Below are 21,878 nucleotides of genomic sequence, written 5' to 3'. Positions count from 1 at the left end.
ACGTGGCAACGCAATGCACAGGACCGAGAGAATTGGAAGCAACTTGAAGAGGCCTTCATCCAGCAGTGGATAGATTCAGGCTGATGATGATATAGCCAGACAATATCCTTCTTCTTTAGTAATATTACTCTGAGTTCCAAATTCATAACATTACGTTGTATATCTAAATGATATTTATAAGTAGTTGCCCCTAACTTAAATTTCCTATTTGCATTAAATTATTGAATTATGTCCAAATATTGTAAAAGTTGATATTTATGATTTATTAAGTTTTATTTAGTCGGTTAGTAATATTATCTTAGTTATTCTATATTATTTAAAGTCACTCTATGCTCAGTATGGCAATATCCACCACAATTTACATAATGCATCGAATTAAATAATGTATATTATAATATGTGTGTATCTGTCCATGTGTAGCGCATAAACAGTCTCTCTCTATCTCTTGTATGCAAGTTATTTATTTTATGTAAATACGTTTGCGTCTTTGTAACGCGATCGCATAAATACAACACTTATGCTACATCCCTCTCATATGCATTGCACTCAATCACTTACTCACGTATATGCATTATGCTTACATGCTTCTTAACCCATTCACTGCATTGTTTTAGCAATGCATATTGTTACCTTATATTTATTTGTTTATGATACAAAAAATAATTAATAATATTATTGTTAACTAAATGGTATTATAAATCCATCGACAAGAATGTTAACAGGTGGCGCTGCCAATCGGATTTTTTTTTAGTATATAATAAACTTGCAGAATTGAAGAAAAGTGCCTTAATAAATATGACAAAATTACACTATCAAATAAATTGAACCAAGGTCACGTTACATGTAAGTAAGAGTAAGGCAGAGGAATAATTACCCACACTCGTAAAAATATGAATTTCGAGATGTTAAAAAAAATAAAGGCATTAGGTGAGACAATCAATTTTATCAGGAGTACATAACAACGAACGACTAAGGACCGATAAGAATGGATAAAGTAGAGATGATGATGAAAAATATATTATAAACACTTCAATTTCACTCAAGTCTTGCTTGCTTGTCAATTATTTATTAAGTACATTGTATCGAATATTTTTCATTTATTTAGTTAAAGTAAACCGAAAAATAACACGCAGAGCAAACAGATTCTGACGACATAATATGTATTTTAAAAAATTAAGTCGCTATCACCTTTGTGCAGGAACCCATAAGATGCAGTTCCTCTTGTGGAAAGTTAAGCGTTGAAAAAGAGAGGTGTAAACGGGGTTGAAAGAAAGCTATGTCATTGTTGATAAGAAGAAAAAGACCACTTTTACAAGAACGGAAGCAAAGGAGGTATTGGGGGGAAATGCAGGTTTTATTATTATTTAGGAGTATATTATCACAGTTTCTAGTGGAAATTTATTTAAGATACGTGCGGGGTAAATGTATTCAATTTTCAGCTTGGTAGCGTATTATACAGCCTAAAAGGCAATAACACTCGCTATGGACGGTTTGTAGTGTGTCCAATCCACTTCTGGTAAATTTACGCATTATTATTTTTGTATATAAGTATATAGTCTTTAAGCGGTCCCTGGGTAACATTGAGTGAAAAGAAATTTTCTTGAGTTTCACATAAACTATATTATAATAAGTGTGTAGGTATAGTTTATTATTTTTTTACATATTATACTATTAACTCCTTCCCAGTTTTCAGGTGACCAGTATATTATAATATTAATAATATATGTTCTTCATAAATATTAAAAATTGTAGCCGATAGTATAGTATCCTTGTACCTTTTTATAATGGAATTAAAAAAAATATGAAATTAAAATTATTGGAATATTTGACCTTGTTTTTGTGGAAATAAATCTAAAATTTAGTACATAATATATTATTATCAATTCCTCATTCAATGGAAGTCATTCTAAGGAGTATCAAAGTACCAGTCATATTTTTTTATTATAATTTTATTGTTCGTATGCTTCATCTTTGAAAATAGTTGTTCACAAATGTACGTGTTGCCAAAAAGCATTGCATTTTCGTGATATTTTTTTTTAAAATAGGTATTTTTTTCATCATTGATTTTGTAGATCGTAAGACCTGCTGCCTGAGTCGGTAGGTTGTAAACGCCTGGTTTAGAGCACATTAGCTAATAATCATTCCACGTTAATTATGAATATTTTGATTGAATAAGTAAGAAGCCCTAGTAATAGCTTCTTTGTTTGTAATTATTATACAGTGTGGTGAAAAATCTCACATAAGATATAAAAGCTCCAAAATGAGCTTACTGTTTAAATTCATGTGAGGTTTTACTATGTTTGTAACATATTACAATGACGATTGAATACTCTCGTCGGGTGAAAAATAAAACTCGAATGAGAGCCAATTAAGGCAAGCCGATACAACATGAGAGATGTAGTTATATACGCTTAGATTTAGAATATAAAATATGATATCTTTGTTACAAATTATCATGATATTAGTAATATGTTATTAAAAAGATTATTTAAGAAATCTTATCAATAAATTTTATCTCGATATTGAATTGATATTTTTTTTAATTGTGGAAACTGAATAGAAAAGGATTTTTTTTTTAATATTTTGTTTTTTCAATTCTTTTTTCAATATAATATAAATTATGGTCGCGAAGAATTGCCGCCAGAAAACATTTTTCAACCTTATATTGAATAGTAAAATAAATACCATTTAAGTTTATAAGTGTGTATCGCTTATTAGAAACAGATTGAGACTACGCAATATATATAAAAAATTGCCCAAAATATTGTCTATTTTATAATGACTTCAAATGGAATCATTTAGCTACTACGAACAAATTGTCTCAAATAATGCACAAAATCATAGTAAAAGTAAAAAAAGACATTTTTTGCATTGAATAAATATTGTTACGTAATATACCTACCTATAAAATTCTTCTTACGGAAAGCCCATAAACGAACACTTGTATTAAAAAACTGGTATTATTAATATTGTTTATATGTCATCATAAATAGGTTTATATTTTTAACGAGTATAACCAACGTCCGCAATTAAAAATCAACTAACCGTATCAAAACAAACTTGCCTGCAGTATTTAGTTCAAACCATAGCCTTTTATTTGGTTGGCTCCAACTGTCGTTATTATTTGCGGGTATTTTCATGTTTTTACTTCGTTAAACTAAAAGAATTAGGGAAAAACTCAACAAATAGTTACCGTGGTCTATCCAAAATACAAACAGTCGGGTATTCTAAATTCACAAATTAAATAACAAAGTCTACCTTTAATTAATCACGTACATTATTCAGTGCTTGAAAAAATGTTTAATTAAGTATCCTGAAAATTCTTTGGACTGGCCGGGTGACTACTATTATGTTTTTTTAACGATACATCAGGTCTAAAGGCTCAAAACCTAGTATAGTTTAACAGTTATGTAGTTAGTAATAGAAATGAAACAATCACAAACATCCAGGTTTTGATAAAAACACATAAATATATTGTATTGAATGAAATACGTACACCTTACACACTGCACCTTCAATCGAATGGGAGAGAATGGAAAAGTTCTGCATCGTATCAAAACCAGACTAGAGTACCCCGGCCACATTATGAGAGGACAAAAGTATAGCATTCACCAACTTGTTGCGGCTTAAAAACATAAAAAGATTAGCAAGTATAAGTACATTTAGATGGCACCTAAGAATCAAAGCACATATTGTTAAATACGAAATAATATGTCAAAATCATAATTATTGAAAACGGAATTTTAGATAATATCTTGGACGTACAATTTGATAATGAATTTCATCGTACTTAGTATTTTACAGGATACTTTATTGGAAAAGTACATTGACCGGAATACCATGAATTCTGGTTCGATTCCCGCTCAATTAACATATTTTTCTAAGGCCTGCAAATGAATCCTTCTAATGCTAGGTTTAACTGTGGAGCCTCATCAATAAATATCATATTAATTTTCCTTTATGCATACCTACTCATTTATACATAAGTATATATTTTTACATACAAATTATTTGTTTATTGATATTATGCTGTCATAAAATGAAATTCTACTAAATAAATAAACGCCATCTCCTATATAATATATTTGGTTAATATAATTAACGGAATACTTATTGTATATTATCCTTTTTAGAATTACATCAAGTAATATTTACATAACCGTACATTAATTTAGATAGTATGCAATCAAATCTGTTTATTATTATGAATTCACTGTGGATATCGTAATTGCATTAATTGATCTAATGTAAAAATTTCAGATATATATATATGTGACTGATCGTATTTAATTGATGACATATTATTATTAACTCATTTTAGTTTCTGTTATATTTTCCAGAAGTAGATTATTTACGAATACTCTGTATTACTATTTAAAAATTGTACCTATTTACACCATAAAGTAGGATCGGTGGTGAATGCACAAAACCAAGGTAATATTATAAAGTAATATTTCATCAATCTAAGCCTAAGCATAATATAGCTCAGTGGTAGAGCAATGCCAGTAAAGCGGAAGATCGATGGTTCAATCCCAACTATAAATAGTCGTTATATTATCATACTTTCGTATTAAATTAATATAAGGAATTAACACATGATATTATGTTTTCGCCAGTCTGAGTCAGTCTCAGTCTTAAGCGTTATAAATCAGAGATAAAATCAAGTTGTTTTGCTGCCGAAGGCCGAGAAAATCTACCCCCTTCTCTTGCATTATGGGATGACTTTCCTCTTAACTCTACATCAGCCAGTCTTTTTACCAGGCCTACGTTGGCCAGTTTTGGTTGTCCAACCTTCTTGGTATTCGCTATTACAAAATATTCAGGTATCCGGTATAACTACAATATGTTTACAGTTATTTTGGACCAGTAATAGTATTATTAGTCTCCGGCCATAATTCTATTATGGTATTTACATTGAATTTAATAAAACGTATCCTAACATTTTTTTTTACATCTTGCTCAAATTTACAATAAATTTCAGTAAATCAAATTAAACTTTTAACACTCACAATTATAAAACTAATGCTGTTTATACGAATTTGTCAGCCAACTCTGATTATAAGTTATTTGCTGTAAGATAACTCGACACTAGTTTAAGACTCCTTAAGGTTCTATGGAAATTAGGTCTCCAGGTGAATGATACATTGTTATGGTGTCAATATGTACCATAGTCTGAGCTTGAGTGACCAAGTTCATTTTTATAAATTCGAAAGTTTGCGCCTTATGTGTCACTTCACGTTTGATAAAACAACGCAAAATAAAGCAGTCGAGCAGTAAGTAGTTCATTGCAAAGCCTTATTCCTTCCTACTTGATAAGTTCAACAACAGTTGTCTTGTAAAAATATGAATGTAATAATTTAACCAACGTCATTCATTTTTGTCATTTCTTTTCGATATATTTTTAGTTGAATGTTGTAAAAATAAACGCTTTTGGTGGGTAAACGACGGTAAACGAAATACCCGAAAACTATTCCCACACCATTCTCCGAGATGAAATCAAGATTTGACTCTCTGTTGTCCATTATAAAATAACAAAATGCTAAAAGAGTTACATTCCGTATAATTATTTTTTCAGTTCCCATTTTAATACTGCGTGATATTGCGTAGTAATTTGGTGTCTCAAAAAAACATATATTTTAACAATCCACTTATGTGGAAGCTTTTTTACTTATTGTCCCTTAAATCTGAGCATATTGTCAATCTATCAATATTCTAAAAGTTCTATCCTAATATTGGTTACTGCAAAAGTTGGCATTCAATATCAATGAAAAAAATTAAATATTTTAAAATGTTTGAAGTTACTGCTTTTTCATTTGGCTAAGTAAAATGCATTATTTTAATAATAACATTATGATATTTCAATGGAATACAATACAATAATGGATGTAATTAACTTAATAATAATCCATTATCATACATAATTAGATCTAAATATTAGTTTTGATATTTTGTTTCCTAAATAACAACAAAATTTCACAACCATTATTATGTTAAGCTGATTAATAAATATAATCGTAATTGATACCATTATAGGCTAGCCAATTGATACGTATTGGATTCATAATTGTAATCTGAGGAAGTGAATTAAATTCAAGCGTAAATATAGGCTTTAAACTCTTTTTTGACCAAAAAGAGTCCTAAGGAATCCGATTAGTCGTTTATGGCAGTGCTCCGCAACCGGTGTGCCGCGAGACGATGCTTGATGTGTCACGGAGCATTGCTTAAAAAAACACCAATAATTTTGTATATTATACAATACTTACTTAATAGCCAAATTTGCGTACATGGCTGGTAATACATTTGAGCACCTGCATGAACTTCATAAAACAATGCAAGGTCAGAATGAAAATATATTGACGTGATCTGATAAATTAGAAGGAGTTAAGACAAGGATCTCTACAAATGAACCGAAGGACCTACCAGACCACCAATGAAAATAAGCAATACATTTTGAATCCGTCTCAAAAACATTTAACTTTGCTTCAATAGAAATTTCATCGTTACTTTTATACAATCAATACGACTGGATTCGAAATCCTTTTGCAACCAATGCCAAGTTTTTTTTATAGAAGCGCTTAATTATGCTATTTTCTAGATTTCGGTCAATAAAGATTATCCTCGTATTTCTGACAAGGCCATCAAACTAAGTAAAGTAGGGCTAAAAACTTTTACGTTCATTGGAACAAGCTCAGGTATCATATTAATAATTAGTTATTTTATTGATAATACAAATACATGGGAATATGTTTGGTTCTTCGTCGTGCGTTATTTATATTTAATTATGTATCAAATAAGTATGTAATGTAATTTTGGTGCATGTACCCCACAAGGGCCCAAGCTCTGGGGGGGGCGGCGTGGCAGGTCAAGCAGATGAGTGAGATAAACACAAATTACAAATTTGCTCTAATAGCAAAAAAAGGCGCTGATTTACTTCGCTAACCTTAATATTTTAACACATTATGGGATACAATTAATTAGTATTGTGTCAATACTCGACAAATAATTTATTATTGTTAATCCGACAACTAACCATAATTCAAGTGGATGTATTAATAAATACAAAAAATCGCTAAATATAGAATCAATACGATTAATTTAACCTATCACACTGTCTTTAACTTTAGCGATAGGTAGGGGGCACCAAAGATTCTGGCTTGGGGTATAAATTGTTTTACGTGTGGTGTGCCGCGGAATTCTGGGTGAGAAAAGGTTGCGGAGCACTGATTTATGGGATGGTCCAGTTATTCTACTATTCAATTATGCAATATGGTGTTTATTTATTTTTTACCTTTTATTATGGACTTATTATGGATATATTGTATTACTAAACATTTTTTTTTATTCAACGAATAAAACACAAGATTTAACAATGTAACATTCTATTTATTCATTATACATCATTTGAAAATATCTCATGCTTATACACATTAGAAAAAATCATTTCAAATTATGTACATTCAATATTTTATAACTATTTGAGAGATATGGAAACAAGAAACGGCAGTTTCTATTTTTGAAAAATGTTGATAAGATAAGATAAAGAAAAAGGTATTTAATAGTATATTATTGTTATACTATTAAAAAATATTACATGTCCGATCCTAATAGTATCATATGGGCCTCCACAGAGTAGAGGTTTGTATTGACAGATTCTGTTTTTTACGAGAAATGGATCTCAGCCACTTGCTCAACCTATTAGATTCATACCCTGGCACCCACAAATTGGAAAACAATATGTGTACTTGCCAGATCCAGGATTCAAACCTGGGACCCACGGCGTTATAATCCAACGCTTAAGCCGCGCGGCCACCGTGGGCATAGTATATACACAGCATTTAAAATATCAAGTTTGACAAGTTATACATATTTGAAAAAAATATGACATTTTATTGACTTCACTACATTTTACGAAAATGATATCAGCGTTTTTATTACTGGACAACAGCATATATATTATAATATTATATATATTATGTATTCAACCAGTGTGTGCTTCCCGTAATCATATATGCGTGTAAAACATGGACCCTAAATAAAAGAGAGATCCAGAAACTTAGAGTAGCACAACGCAGTATGGAGAGGTGCATGCTGGGCATAACGCGAAAGGTCGAAAAGAGGAATGAGTTGATAATATGTTGAGGATAAGGAAGCTGACAAGGGTTTGCGATGTGATAGAGTTCATTAAAAACCCCAAATGGAGATGGGCTGGACACATTGCTAGAAGAACAAACAATTGTTGGATGAATTTAGTCATCCAGTGGTATCCAAGAGGTACAAAACGTCCGCACGGTAGACGTAAAGGCCGCTAGATCGATTAAATGATAAAATTCTGCGGAAGTACGTGGCAACGCAATGCACAGGACAATGTCCTAAATTATTAATACATAGAATTGGCAAATTTATATGATTCAACAGAAAATTTAAAAACGTGGTATATAAAAAGTTCTTTTTATCTTGTAATTATTTTTTAGTCGGATCGGATTAAAAATAAAGTACCTTTTATCAATTAACTACAACTCGAACCAAAATCAAATAGAGTTTACTGCCACTCACCGTAAAATACGACAAATATAAGTACCACAATACCGGTATAATAAGTAGGCATATTATTTTTATTGCAAGATATAATACGTCGTATATTTTTTGTTAGTGTAAATAAATAAAAATTTTGTATGTTTAATTAAGAAACTATTCAGTTGGAAACCAGACTATGTAGAAATCTCTATCATATTCTATAAGGGTTTCGAATTTTAGATTTTGAGATATCCATCAAATACTTCGGGTACACTAATACGACCGCGTGACAATCACTCGAGTTGATCATAATAAAGCAATTCACGTGACCCGAGTGTGTGAGTGTAGAATGAGATACAGATTATAAATAGTTAAGTACATATTATTTAAAAATCTTCATTCATAATAATTGGAATATTATTTTGTTGCATGATAAATGTCAGTTTGACTTGAAATACGTTTTATTCAAATTTAAGTGTTTTGAATTACATCACCTTAGAATATAACTTAGATAATACTTGCCAAGAGAAGCCTTCACATCTTCTGTACAGCAGCTGTTGCATATAACTCCAGTTCGCTCAGTGACGTTTCCACTTGGATATCAGCCAGTTTCCAAGTGCTCCTACACTACACAAACAGAATCTGCTTATATAAAAATAATATGCTTTATGTATTTTAAATAACATTGTACTTACAATATGTTTTCCCTGCTTTGTTTATTTTTTTACTTCATGCGACAAATAATATGATAAAGATTAACTCTATACCTCTTGATTTGGAAGTATATTATTAGTATATTATGAGTATAAAAATAGAGACTTTGCATGTTCATCACATGAAATTTAAATCATCATTATCTGTACATTACTTTTATTATTCAATATACATAAGGTTTAAGGCTATGAGATTCCTTGTTGTAGAAAAATATAATTTTTAAAACTTTAAGTAGCTATATATATATAAGAAAAAAACTATAAAAAAGTTGGATTGAGTGAGACTCATACTCACGTCTGTCATTTTTCAGGATTTTCTGTGATACATGAAAAATATTTCTTATATTTGCGTTCAACCTGATACTTCAAATTTCACCAATCAGAAACTGATCTGCTTTATAATCAATTAATCCTTAAATGTGTGATGACAGCCTTTTAAAATGTTGGTAGGTACATATAATTATTCTAATAGATTACTTTCAATGTTTAGTATTATTAAAAATAATTAACAGTGGTACTTGTGAATAAAATATATAACTATTTTGTTAGCACACTTTCTCTACTGCAGATAACTGAAAGTTTTTCAATAAAATTTCAATTACACAACATTGGAAGTGAGGTGGAATAAGGGAACCATCAGAGTAGGTTGATTTGACTCCCAAACGAATAACTCAGAATTTGGTGCGTGAATGAAATGAACCCTGGTTTTATTATCTTCTTCCAAATAAATATTAATTTAATTATTACAGATAAGTTTACAGATTATAACTTAGCGGGATGAAATCACGAGTATGCGTTCTGATGAATTGCGAAGTTCGACCGGGCGGAGCGTACGATAACCTTACGGTTAAATCTCTGATAACTGACTGACTATGATGATTTCTTCTACTGAGTGTTTTATAGTGATTCGATACAATAGAAACTAGGTACTTGAATATTTTGATAATCATGCTTTATTGTGTAATGCATGATTTGTTTCGTAAAGTATAAACAATTGATTGCAATTTGAACACGTATGCAGTGTCAATAATTGAGTAAGATTAATTTTCATACAAACCACTTTTGTGTATATCAAACTTAAATAGCATTATTTATTAATTTGCGATATTATTGAATTTTTGAATTATTAAATTATTTTGCCAAATTAGCTTTCTGTTGAAATTTAATTGACTCGCATAAATTGCTTGTTTTGTAATTTTAACAATATTATGTTGCAAGATACATTGTAGTTATAAATTAATGGTTTCCTGCCAAGTCATTCTGGATGGTAGGGTATTGACCCTACAGAAATATAATTATTATATATATTGTTAACAAATAATACAATACTAACTTAATCGTAACAAATGTCTAACGTAAGTCAAAGATTATTGATATTCTTGAATAATAAAATTATTATTTTTAATCTATACTGAATAATATAATATAAAATGTAAGTTTATAGAGAACACAAATTTTTGAAAAACCTCAGAAACATACATAATATTAGACTGATAACATACATTTCAAAGATTACTGTTCAGAGACATTTCAAGACATTTTTTAGATCCTTGAATGGTTTAGCTTGTCGCATGATAAATCCTAGAAGCTTAATTGGAGATAAATCTGTAGAGGTGATGTACAATTAAAAATATAATGTAGAGTCAAAACTTATGTTAAGATATTTCATCACAGATTAATGCTTTCGTGAGCTTTTCGACATTATATAATAACATTTAATCGGGTATTTTGAACAAGAAAGACTAGTACAGAAACATTTTCAACAAAGGAAGTGACATCATACAAAGTTTATTGTTTCATATTAATTATAGTTTTACTTGGAATATCGTGTTTTCTGTTATTTAAGTGATCATTTTTGTTTAAATTCGTTTTCATGCTTCATGCCACTGAATTCTGTAAAGGATCTTGAAATTAATCTCCAGATGCTCTCAATAGCCAACTAGACTGAAATTGTTTTAGTATTCTCTCGTTTTCCAGCGAATTTCTATTACTTGTACCCCTATTTACGAACTTGCTTCACTTTAATTTATAAAAAAAAATCTTCTTAGTTTTCAGATAGTTAACTGCTCGCTAAAGAAATAAAGTTGCCCATTCAAAATTCGCATTACGATACAAGACTTAATGTATTCCGTTTATTGCCGAACAAGTGAAATAACGATGTCTTTATTGCATTTGTCTATACAATGAAATCAAACAGTTTCTTTGTTTAAAAAGAATAAAATCCATTACAATAAAATAATTTTGAATCTAGACACGTCTCTTATGCATCTTTGAACGCAGTTCGATTTTTGAATGGAACACTAATTGTACATAATATGGCAGTTTTTAAGTTTATAATTATTTTCGTTTTCCATCAGCAGCCCTAAAACAAAATTGCTTCTCGCTTTCTGGTTTGATGTTTATTACTTCGTTTACATAAAATACATTTGCAATTAGTGGTATTTTACGTGATTATTTACCCTAAAATAACGACATTCAAACGTAAATGCATTGATATAGTAATATATAATATGTATATGATGACCATTTTAAGTGTAATTTATTTATACACTATTCATTTATAATAATTGAATTATTGAAGCATCCAAGGTTAATTTTCGCAATGTCTGCTTCATGTATTTAATTATCTCTTGGCCAAGCTGCTAACGCTTCAGCCTATAATGTGGTAGCTCTCAGGTTTGAATCTAGGGTCTGGCAAATACACCTATTATTGTGTTTCAATATGACGTGTTTGGAGTCAAAGTTTAGACCTAACAGGTTGAGTAAGTGACTAACATTCGTTTCTCGTAAAAACAAAAATCTGTTAATAGAAATCTCCACTCTGTGGAGGCCTTTATTATGTATTTATTAATTAATTTATTTAAGAAAATGAAACAGTGTGGACATAACAAATCAAAATTAAAGACGTTTACAACATGAAATTTACATTATAATAAATATAACCTTCACAAAAGAGAAAAAGATAATATAAATATATAATAATAATAAAAAAACATAAGTACAATTTTATACAGAAAAATAAAATTTCGAATACAAAATATATAGCACGTTACTTAAAATGTGTCTACATCTTTAGGAAGCGCATTGACTAGTTTTGCATCCCTCGATAATGGTGGCTGATAGACTTGACACGAGGAAACGGTTCCGATTCAGAATAAATCATGCTGCGACCACTTAGATAATTGACAGGCGCATGTAAATTCAAATTCCTTATGACACCAGGATTGGATTGGTTCAGACATAGTCCAAAAAATCGTAATTGGTGAATCGGAAAGTATAGTGAATTAACACTATGAAAATATATTACACATGTATATTAAAATATAATTTTAAGTTTTTTGAAGGAATAGTTAGGTAGAATAGGTATTAAAATAAGTCAGTAATGAGTAGTGTTAATTCTATTAATATTGGTATAGCAGTTGTTGAATTATGACGAAACAAACAAATTGTCCGCCTGACAGCAATTAAAAAAAGGGGAATATATATTCGCACAATTGAATAGACTGTTTTTACAAAGCGCTGACAACATTTAAAAAGATGTTCGTCACATCGGAAATGGATGATATTCACAAATCAACTACAACAATCAAATGATCGATTTGCACTAAGAAAAAGTAGTCTTTACGTATCAATATACTATTGTAACCCAATTAATCGTAAAAGAATATAAACACTATGAAAATTAGGTTTAATGATTTTAAACAATATTTTGGCAAAACATAAGTATGTATTAGGTACCTATTTTCAGATTCAAATAATACTTTAAATACCTATTTAAAAAGTGACGTTAATTAAAACTTAGGTAATTGTTCCGCAGATGCCGTCATGAGCTTTTATGATTTTGACAGTTTATTCCACGTAGACAATTTTAATAAATACCTTTTTCTGTCGGCGCATAGGCTTTTCGATCTACTAATTGTTAATATAAAATGCTCATAGATTTTGATACTTACTTCATTATCACAAACTAAGATTATATTATTAGGTAATATTAGGTTGGGGTAGGTTAGGTTAGGTCAGGTGCTGGAAGACGGTGCTAAAGTGCGAAAGCTGACCCCTAGCATCGTTGTAGAAATCCGTGATATTGATGGCGCAACAGATCCAAAGGAAGTCATGGCTGCGCTGGAGACCGCATCTCCAAGGCTTGCGGATGCGTCCCCAATCATATTACTGAAGCTTGCTTTCAGTGGAACCCAGCTGGCGATTGTGAAGCTACCAAGAGATGCATCCACAGGGATCCTCAAGGCAGGAAAAATCCGCATAGGATGGGTTAACTGCAGAGTCAGACCTCGAGCTCATTTACCAAGGTGCTACAGGTGCCATGGACTCGGGCACATTGCAAATGATTGCAAAAGTCCAGAAGACAGAAGCAAAGAGTGCAACCGTTTTGGGCAGGAAGGCCACAAAGCTGCCTCCTGCCAAAATAGTGCGCATTGCAGGACTTGCGCTAGCCTCAAAAAGAGCTATGAGCACCAAACCGGGAGCCGAAAATGCGTGGCATTTGTAACTGCTCTGAAGATGAAGACGAAACAAAAATGATCTGCTTCTTCCAGATTAACCTGAATGGATGCCAGGCTGCCCAGGATCTGATGGCCCAAGTAGCAGAAGAGCGACGAGCGGATCTCGTGATTATCTCCGAGCAGTACCGTAACGCTCTTAACCGGTGGTACTCAGGAGGCGCAGGCTCGAGGTCTGCTATTTACGCACCGTCTGCCCAACTGCGCGTAACTGCCTTCGGTACTGAAAGTGGAGGCATCTGGACATGGGTGGAACTTCAGGCCCTCAGAATATACAGCTGCTACTTCTCCCCCAACTCTTCTATTGTAGAGTTCACCAGCGATCTCAATCGTCTTGAAGATGATGTGAAAACATCATCCCTACCTGTGATTCTCGCTGGAGATTTCAACGCGAAAGCTCCAGAATGGGGTTCTCCTAAAACAGATAGAAGATGAGTCTTGCACTCTGAGATGGCGTCTCATCTGCATCTACATGTAGCAAATGTAGGAAGCAGCCTCACCTTTGTTCGGGGCGCCAGTGGCTCAGTCATCGATGTCACGTTCGCAGACGAAGCAGTCGTGGGAGGAATCAGAAACTGGCAGGTCCTCGAGACATACTCCCACAGTGACCACCGCTACATCAGCTTCGAAGTGGGGGCACACGCCACCAGACCCCAGCCGTATCCAACCAACTCTGGCTGGGGGGTCCGAAAGCTCAACTTGACAGCTCTTGATGAGGCCGTTGCTGAGGGAAGGAAAGCAGTGATGGACACAATTGATTGTGGTGCTGGAACTGAGGATGCTGTTCGCTCCCTAAACAGACTCTTGAAACAAAGCTGCGATGCCTCAATGGTAAGACGAAGCCAAAAAAACCAGCGAAGGCCAGTCTACTGGTGGACCGACACTATTGCTGACCTCCGTCGCGAGTGCCTTTACTCTAGACGCCGAGCACAGCAAAAGCCCGGAAACAACGACTACCAACAAATGCATCAGGACAAAAGGAAAGCGCTTCGGAACGCCATCAAAGAAAGCAAGGCAAGATGCTGGGCTGAGCTCTGCACTTCGGTCAACGAAGATCCCAGGGGAATGCCATACAAAATTGTGAGGAAGAAGCTCCGGATGGCAGTTGCGGATCCCTACCTGGAGATTCCAGCTAATCTAGAGTCAGTTATAAATGGCCTGTTCCCACACCACCCTGCAAGAGAGCAAGTCCACTTGCAGACGACGATGGACGAAACTGTCTCACCATTCTCCGAGGCAGAACTGCTAGCAGCAGCTGAACGCATCAAGACCACAAAAGCGCCAGGACCAGACTGTGTCCCAAATGCGGTCATTAAAAGGATTGCACAGACCGATCCTGCACTGCTGCTGGCAGTTTTTAACACGTGCTTGCTCGAGGGAACCTTTGCTTCACCCTGGAAGAGGCAAAAATTTGTTCTTATACCGAAAAGCAAAGCGATGCCCAGCGGCCCTTCTTCGTATAGGCCACTTTGTATGCTGGATGGAGCCGGAAAGCTTTTTGAAAGATTGATCCTGCAGCGCCTCCAGAATTCACTGGAAAATGAAGAGAAAGGGCTATCGAACAGCCAGTATGGTTTCCGGCCTGGGCGTTCCACCATCGATGCAATAGCGCAAGTCGTCTCAACAATTCATCTTGCTTGGCAGGGAAGCGTGAAGGCGAGCAAGTACGTTCTGCTGGTCACGCTCGACGTCAAAAACGCCTTTAACACGGCGAACTGGGAAAAAACCCTCAGGTCCCTATTTGAAATTGACGTCCCAGCAAACCTCATAAGAATAATTGAGAGCTACTTCTCCGAGAGAGTTCTTGAATACGAATGCAGTGGCAAGAAGTGCCAGCGAAGTGTGTCAGCGGGTGTTCCGCAGGGCTCAGTTCTTGGGCCAGCCCTGTGGAATGCAATGTACGATGGCCTGCTGAAGGTGAACATGCCCGAAGAAGTGCGCCTGGTGGCCTTCGCTGATAATGTGGCAATCCTCGTCACAGCCAAGAGGACAGAATCCCTACGTCTCGCTGGAGAAGAAGCCATCAGGCGGGTTAAGAGATGGCTGGACAGCAACGGGTTGCAGCTCGCAGTCCACAAAACGGAAGCCGTTTTCTTCACCAGGCGAAGGAAACTGTTGCCACCCAAACTTGAAGTCGACAATTTTGTGGTGCCGTTTTCCAGGTCACTGCGGTACCTCGGAGTGCAGATCGACGACAAGTTGCGGTTCACCGAGCACGTTGAAAAGGCGGCCTCAAAAGCGACCGCCATAGCAGAAGACCTTGCCAGGCTGATGCCCAACACCGGTGGACCAAAACATAAAAGACGGAAACTCTACTCCGAGGTGGTCCACTCTGTCCTACTGTACGGCGCCCCAATATGGGCCGACGCCACCAAAAAAGAACGGACAAAACTCACCCTGGCAAGGGTGCAAAGCGAAGCGCACTGAGAGTCGCCTCAGCATACCGCACGGTCTCGGGAGATGCCATACTGGTGCTGACTGCCATCCCGCCCATTGACCTGCTCGCTGCCGAAAGGCAGGCAGTGTACAATGGGCAGAAAAGAGTCGATGCCAGGGAACTGACGATGCAAAAATGGCAAGAAAGGTGGGACGCTTCCGCAAAAGGCCGGTGGACGCATCGGCTCATTGGTGAGCTCATGGCTTGGTGCCAGCGGAAACACGGCAAGCTGTGTTACCACCTTACGCAGCTACTCACAGGGCACGGTTGCTTTGGAAGTTATCTTCAAAAAATAGGGAAAGAAGTGACCTGTGGGTGCCACCACTGCGGAAGCATCAAAGATGATGCCGAACACACCCTGTTCGCATGCCCTGCATGGGAGGAAGCCAGGAACAGTCTTAAAATCAAAGTCGGCGAGGAAGCAATGACGCTGACAAAAATGGTTCCTTCCATGCTGGAGAACGCTGCATCATGGTCGGCGTAGGTGGAGTTTGCATCGTCAGTGATGCAGAGCAAGGAAGAGGAGGAAAGATCCCGGCGAGGGGAGGAAGAGTAGCGGCATAATATAATGCAAGGACATAGCTGCCCTCCTGAAGCAATGCATAAAAGCGGATTCCGGGAGGGCAGCTGGGAAGAGGAGGGGGGTTTTAGTGGGTAAGAATCCCACACTACTACCAGTCAGTCGCCGCTGACTGCTGGTGGTGTCTTAAGAAGATTTCCCCCCGCCACAAAAAAAAAAGTTAGGTTAGGTTGGGTTAGGTTAGGTCAGGTCAGGTTAGGTTAGGTTTAGTTATATTAGGTTAGGTTACGTTATAATAGGTTAGGTTAGATAAGGTTTAGTTCAAAAAAGATACTTATACAATCTCATGACGGCATCTGCGCCACATTTACCAAAATTTATATCGATTAACCGAAAAAGATAAGTATAGCTAGGTGGTGTTATTTGGTTGTAGATTTACATCAAATAATATATATACATATTTATATTACTGCGTTAAACATTAATTATATTGACACCTAAGCATCATTTTTGCGATTGCCTTCTAATAAAATTGTATTGTTACAATTATTAGTTTGATATTTGTGAATTTCTACCTTTTCTTTGTGCGATATATTATTTATCGGTGAAAACAATTTTACAAATGTGTGCAGTTGTCAAAATTGAGTGAATTTATATTTACAATGAGTGATTTATGATTTTTGTTTTGTGAAACATACTATTTTATGTAATCTCATCTATTTATTTGTGAAATCATTTAATATATTATGTGAAAACTATTTTCCAAATGTTAAAGTTATTTTTTAGTGAATTTTGATTATTGCATTGTGCGATTAATTCCCACCCTTAAAAAAACTATATTTTTAGATCATAGACACTGCAGTGGTGGAGGGAGGAGGTGGGCTGTTAAGATCCGCCATGGATAGTGCAGACTACACTTTGTCAGTCATACGTATTTGTTTCCACTGAGCTAAGACTACAATTTATAGATGGTGTTGGTTAGTTTATAAAATTCAAAAAAACCCTGCGAAAACCAAGGCATAATAAATAATAGTCAAAAAATACTTGTCTATCTATAAAATATCTATAATTATGCAATTAAATCATACATAATTTTGGATATTATATAGATATATAAATATTTTTTATGTATTATAGTTTGGTTTAGGCAGAGCTTAATGGATTAAAAAAAAATGAACCGAATATGTGTAATATGTATTCTTAATCCGACGAAAACAAATAAGAATGAACGAAGAAGGTTTGGTTTAAGCAGGGTTTAATTAATTTTTAAAAACTAACGAATACCATCGGTAAATTACAGTCTTAGTTCAATTAAAATAAATGAGTAGCTTAGTATCAAAGTGGGCCATAAGCCATTTACAAAATTTTACAGGAGACTCACAAACATTTGTGAAAAGTGTCCGTTTTTCATGCAACATACAAACTTTATACTAAAAATTTCTATGAAAACTACCGTTTTTGACACTTTTGGTGGATTTTTTTTGAAATGAGCATCACTTGCACTATAATAATGAATTAAAACAAGAATTTAGTGGGAGGTGGCGTTTGGCCTACTTTGAAAGCTACTCAAATACGTATGACTAACAAATTTTAATGTGCACTATTTATGGCGGATCTTAACAGCCTACGTCCACCCTTCGCTAATAGCCAAGTCTACTCTCGGGACTTTTCCGTACGTCTCACGAATTGAACACAAGGCATGCGCCGTCGGCCCTCAAATCGGTTTCAAAATAGCCACCATTTTGTAATGAAAGTACTAGCGCACCGCTATCCGACCGCCTTGGATTTCTGTTCAACACTCCAGCAACTTTGTATTTTTTCAGGAAGATTCGGGTTGTTCGTAGAGTTGCTAGTCGATTGATATATTTATTTAAGTCCATAGGTAGTTGAAATAGACAATGGTTGATCGTATTATTGGTAATAAAATAAGATTTTCTTTTGAATTTAAAAATGTCGTCTGAGATGACATTAGCATTTATTGAACGAATGTAGACAGTAAATCTGATTCTCTCCTCTGCGCATGCACAAAACTTCTCGGTGTAAAACCAGAATTTAAAAGTTGAAGAGGAATTGGGTGATTAATTGACTAAATGTGGACTTAGTGGAAGTAAGATCATGGTAACGCGCGTGTTTGAACATGTACCATTTAAAAAAAAAATCGGTTAGGTACATGTTCAAACACGCGTGTTGACATAATCTTACTCCCTACTTCATTATTCGTTTGTCAATTTATGGCTACGGCCATATGTTGTACCTTAGCCACTGGGAAATGCCAATAGAAATGTTGTATTTCAAAAAAATACTACCTTATTCTTAGGTCAATAATTAATATAAAGCAAACATTATTCGTAGGATGTTTATCAAATTTGAATGTTTAAAAACATAGCTTATAATCAATATCTTTATAATTATCTTTAAATGTGTTTATCGTGTTCATTTTTAAATAATAAAATATCTTATTCTTGTATCACTATATAATGTTAACATTAATTTTACCGTTGTAAATGGTTTTGTAAATGCGTTTAAAAATTAATAACTTTACAAAATCTTAACACCACTTCACATGGACGTACTGAAATATGATTATATTCAAAAATATTAGAGCGAGAGGTTTAAAAAAAATACTCTATGCAGTCATTAAATGTTTAAAATAAATAATATAAATGATAAGAAGGCTTCAAAATTATATAAATAGATTATCTACAACATTTAATAGATGTCCAGGGTTATCCTCTGAAAATTCCATAAAAGCTTCATTTTGACATATGCTGAGTATGTGGGCCGTTAATAGACGGTCACTTCAATTTTAATGTCAGAATACAAATTTTGTCGAGTTGAAAGAGACCGAAATCATTATACTTACGTAAATTGAATAACATGCTGGCGTGTGCAACAAAACAATTCAAACTGAGCAAACCAACGGCCGCCCCCAACTTAATGTTTTTCAGCGCACGTCTATTTTATTCCGCAAAACAGAAAACCGGCCGCGTAAATCATAATTTATACGTCCGTAAAATCAGAGAAAATCGTAAAATAGCCGCCGCACATAATACGACGGCTTCGTAGGATGGAAGTTTATTTTTTTGCAATAAGCAAATAATAGAAATTAATTTCTGCTAAATCAACGTTTGCGATAATTAACATACTCACATAAAAAAAATATCCGTGTGTGTACTTATGTACGCGCGTTAAAAGTTATACTTCTTTGGCGTAACAACAATAAAAACAAAACTTTTGATAACCTAGATTCTTCGACTAGTTCTTAATTATGTTGTTAAATTACACACTCAAGAAAAAAGACCGCTTATTGGAACGCCGTTGGTTTATTTCTATACAATTTAACTTATATTACTAAATTATATAATGGTTTCTCGTTGTTTTTGTTTTTAAAGTACCAAATGTCAATTTGACGTTTAATAGTTTATTTACGTAATGAATTGCAAATGGCCGACAATAATAAAATCATTTCCTAGGCAACGGAATAATTCTTTGTACAGATAATAATAAATTCGCTGCCTTGGCAACGGAATAAACTATAATTTTATAATTTATAATCGTCATGCTTGCATTATCATACTGTGGCGTAAAGGCAGTGCGTTCGGCTGATAACCGAACAATCGTGGTTCGAATACAACCGAGTGAGATTTTTTTCGTGTGAAAAAATAATTGATGTGTTACATGTTACACGCCAAAAATACACTCTGATATGATTTTCTAAACGCGCCTAAAGAAGTATAACTTCAATTAAACATTGCATTTATTAGTTGACTCGTTTTCATTATTTTAATATCCAAATAGAATCCAAATGTCAACCCGTCTCATTAGTGAATATAGGTCTATTATCTGGTGTCCTTATGAAGTTTCCTCTAAGTTTAGTGTAGAGCGCGTCCAGAAGATGTCTTTATTTTAAAACATATTACTATTTTCCTTACGACAATTTGTCAAACGATTGCTTTTGGCTTTCTACAAGGCATGCATGTTTTTCACTCTCTTGGCTCTGGTGGGTCACTTCTGCTCCTGAGACATTTTTGTCTGCTATCACGAGGTATGTTTTCCAATCCTGACGTCATAAATAAATTGAATTTTTATGTACCTGTAAATTACTTACGTAGTCGCCATTACATGTTTTGGATCGGACATGTTTCGTCATATTAAGTTTATTAGACACCATTAGCGAGGGCCGTCAATGTGCTCCCCAAAGACATAGACATTTTCAGTGAGATTGTATAAGATTGTTAATGTTTTTATTTTTTTTTTTCTTCTCTCTTGTGAGAGTAATATTTGCTATACAAGTATGTATTTTTATTTAAATTTGTTTGATTAGAACCAGCTTTTTTTCAATTTAAATCTTGTTGGATGACCTAAATAAATACTTAAAAAAAAATACATTTACTTGGGCATACATTGTATGATAATAATATTGTGTTCTATATTTTTCATTTTACACCATAGGTCTGGTCAAAACCACATTTCTTATTAGTATCTTGTGTAGGTATGCCTTATCATAGTTCTTAGCATATTGAAAGCTTTCCATGAAATTGTCTGGCTTACTATTTTTCTATACATGGCTATTACTTTTTATTTACATAACTAAAACACTATAAATATTGTTCTATGTTATAGATATTATTATAAGTACATACACTATTAAACTATTGTATTAACTCCTTTAAACTGCTATTGAACTAAATTTTCTATATAAGCTATTATGGAACGTTTATAAAAACAGCTCGACAATGGAATAAACGTAACTGCTTACCGGTACAGATCGGTTCCGCGTGTATTGACTTAGCGTAGCAGCCAGCCCGTAGCGACCCATTATATTGACATTACTTACGGTGTCTACGACCAAGGCTCGAAAAGCAAACAATTTATGAGCTCGCTACGCCGTAGACCCTGGCGTAGAGGCGACTGCACCGGACGTAGCCTCTACCCGGCTGAACTCTGATAAATAATCTCGGACAATTGATTTTGCTCGTTCTTTTTTGGACTGCGGAAAAGGTAGAATCAGATATCCGGGATGCAATTAATTTTGCTTCTACATCCAATGCACTTTGAAGTATTTTTTTTTATTTTGTCTGCTATAAGCCATTTATTATTCCACTGTATATATACCTCACATATAGTCTTTACCTGAGGTATCTCAACGACTATGAAGTATTTTTAATTTATTAAGT

The 21,878-nt window shown here is 34.2% G+C and overlaps 1 protein-coding gene across 1 annotated transcript; it reads left to right on the top strand.

Annotated features, from left to right (window-relative positions):
- The first annotated feature begins 13,762 nt into the window (after positions 1 to 13,762).
- Positions 13,763 to 14,179, top strand: LOC147070918 (uncharacterized). Its single transcript, XM_085949262.1, has one exon. It carries the CDS (start codon positions 13,763 to 13,765, stop codon positions 14,177 to 14,179), a length of 417 nt encoding a protein of 138 aa, XP_085805388.1.
- Positions 14,180 to 21,878: the final 7,699 nt, after the last annotated feature.

This window comes from Rhyacophila brunnea, unplaced genomic scaffold (assembly GCF_057557595.1).
Source record: "Rhyacophila brunnea isolate RB1 unplaced genomic scaffold, BYU_Rbru_1.0 scaffold_21, whole genome shotgun sequence".
In the NCBI taxonomy this organism is placed as follows: Eukaryota; Metazoa; Arthropoda; class Insecta; order Trichoptera; family Rhyacophilidae; genus Rhyacophila; species Rhyacophila brunnea.
This window is presented reverse-complemented; position numbering and strand designations above follow the sequence as displayed.

Excerpts from the sequence above, each read along its gene's own strand:
- LOC147070918 (XM_085949262.1), top strand. The coding sequence starts at position 13,763 with ATGATCTGCTTCTTCCAGATTAACCTGAATGGATGCCAGGCTGCCCAG.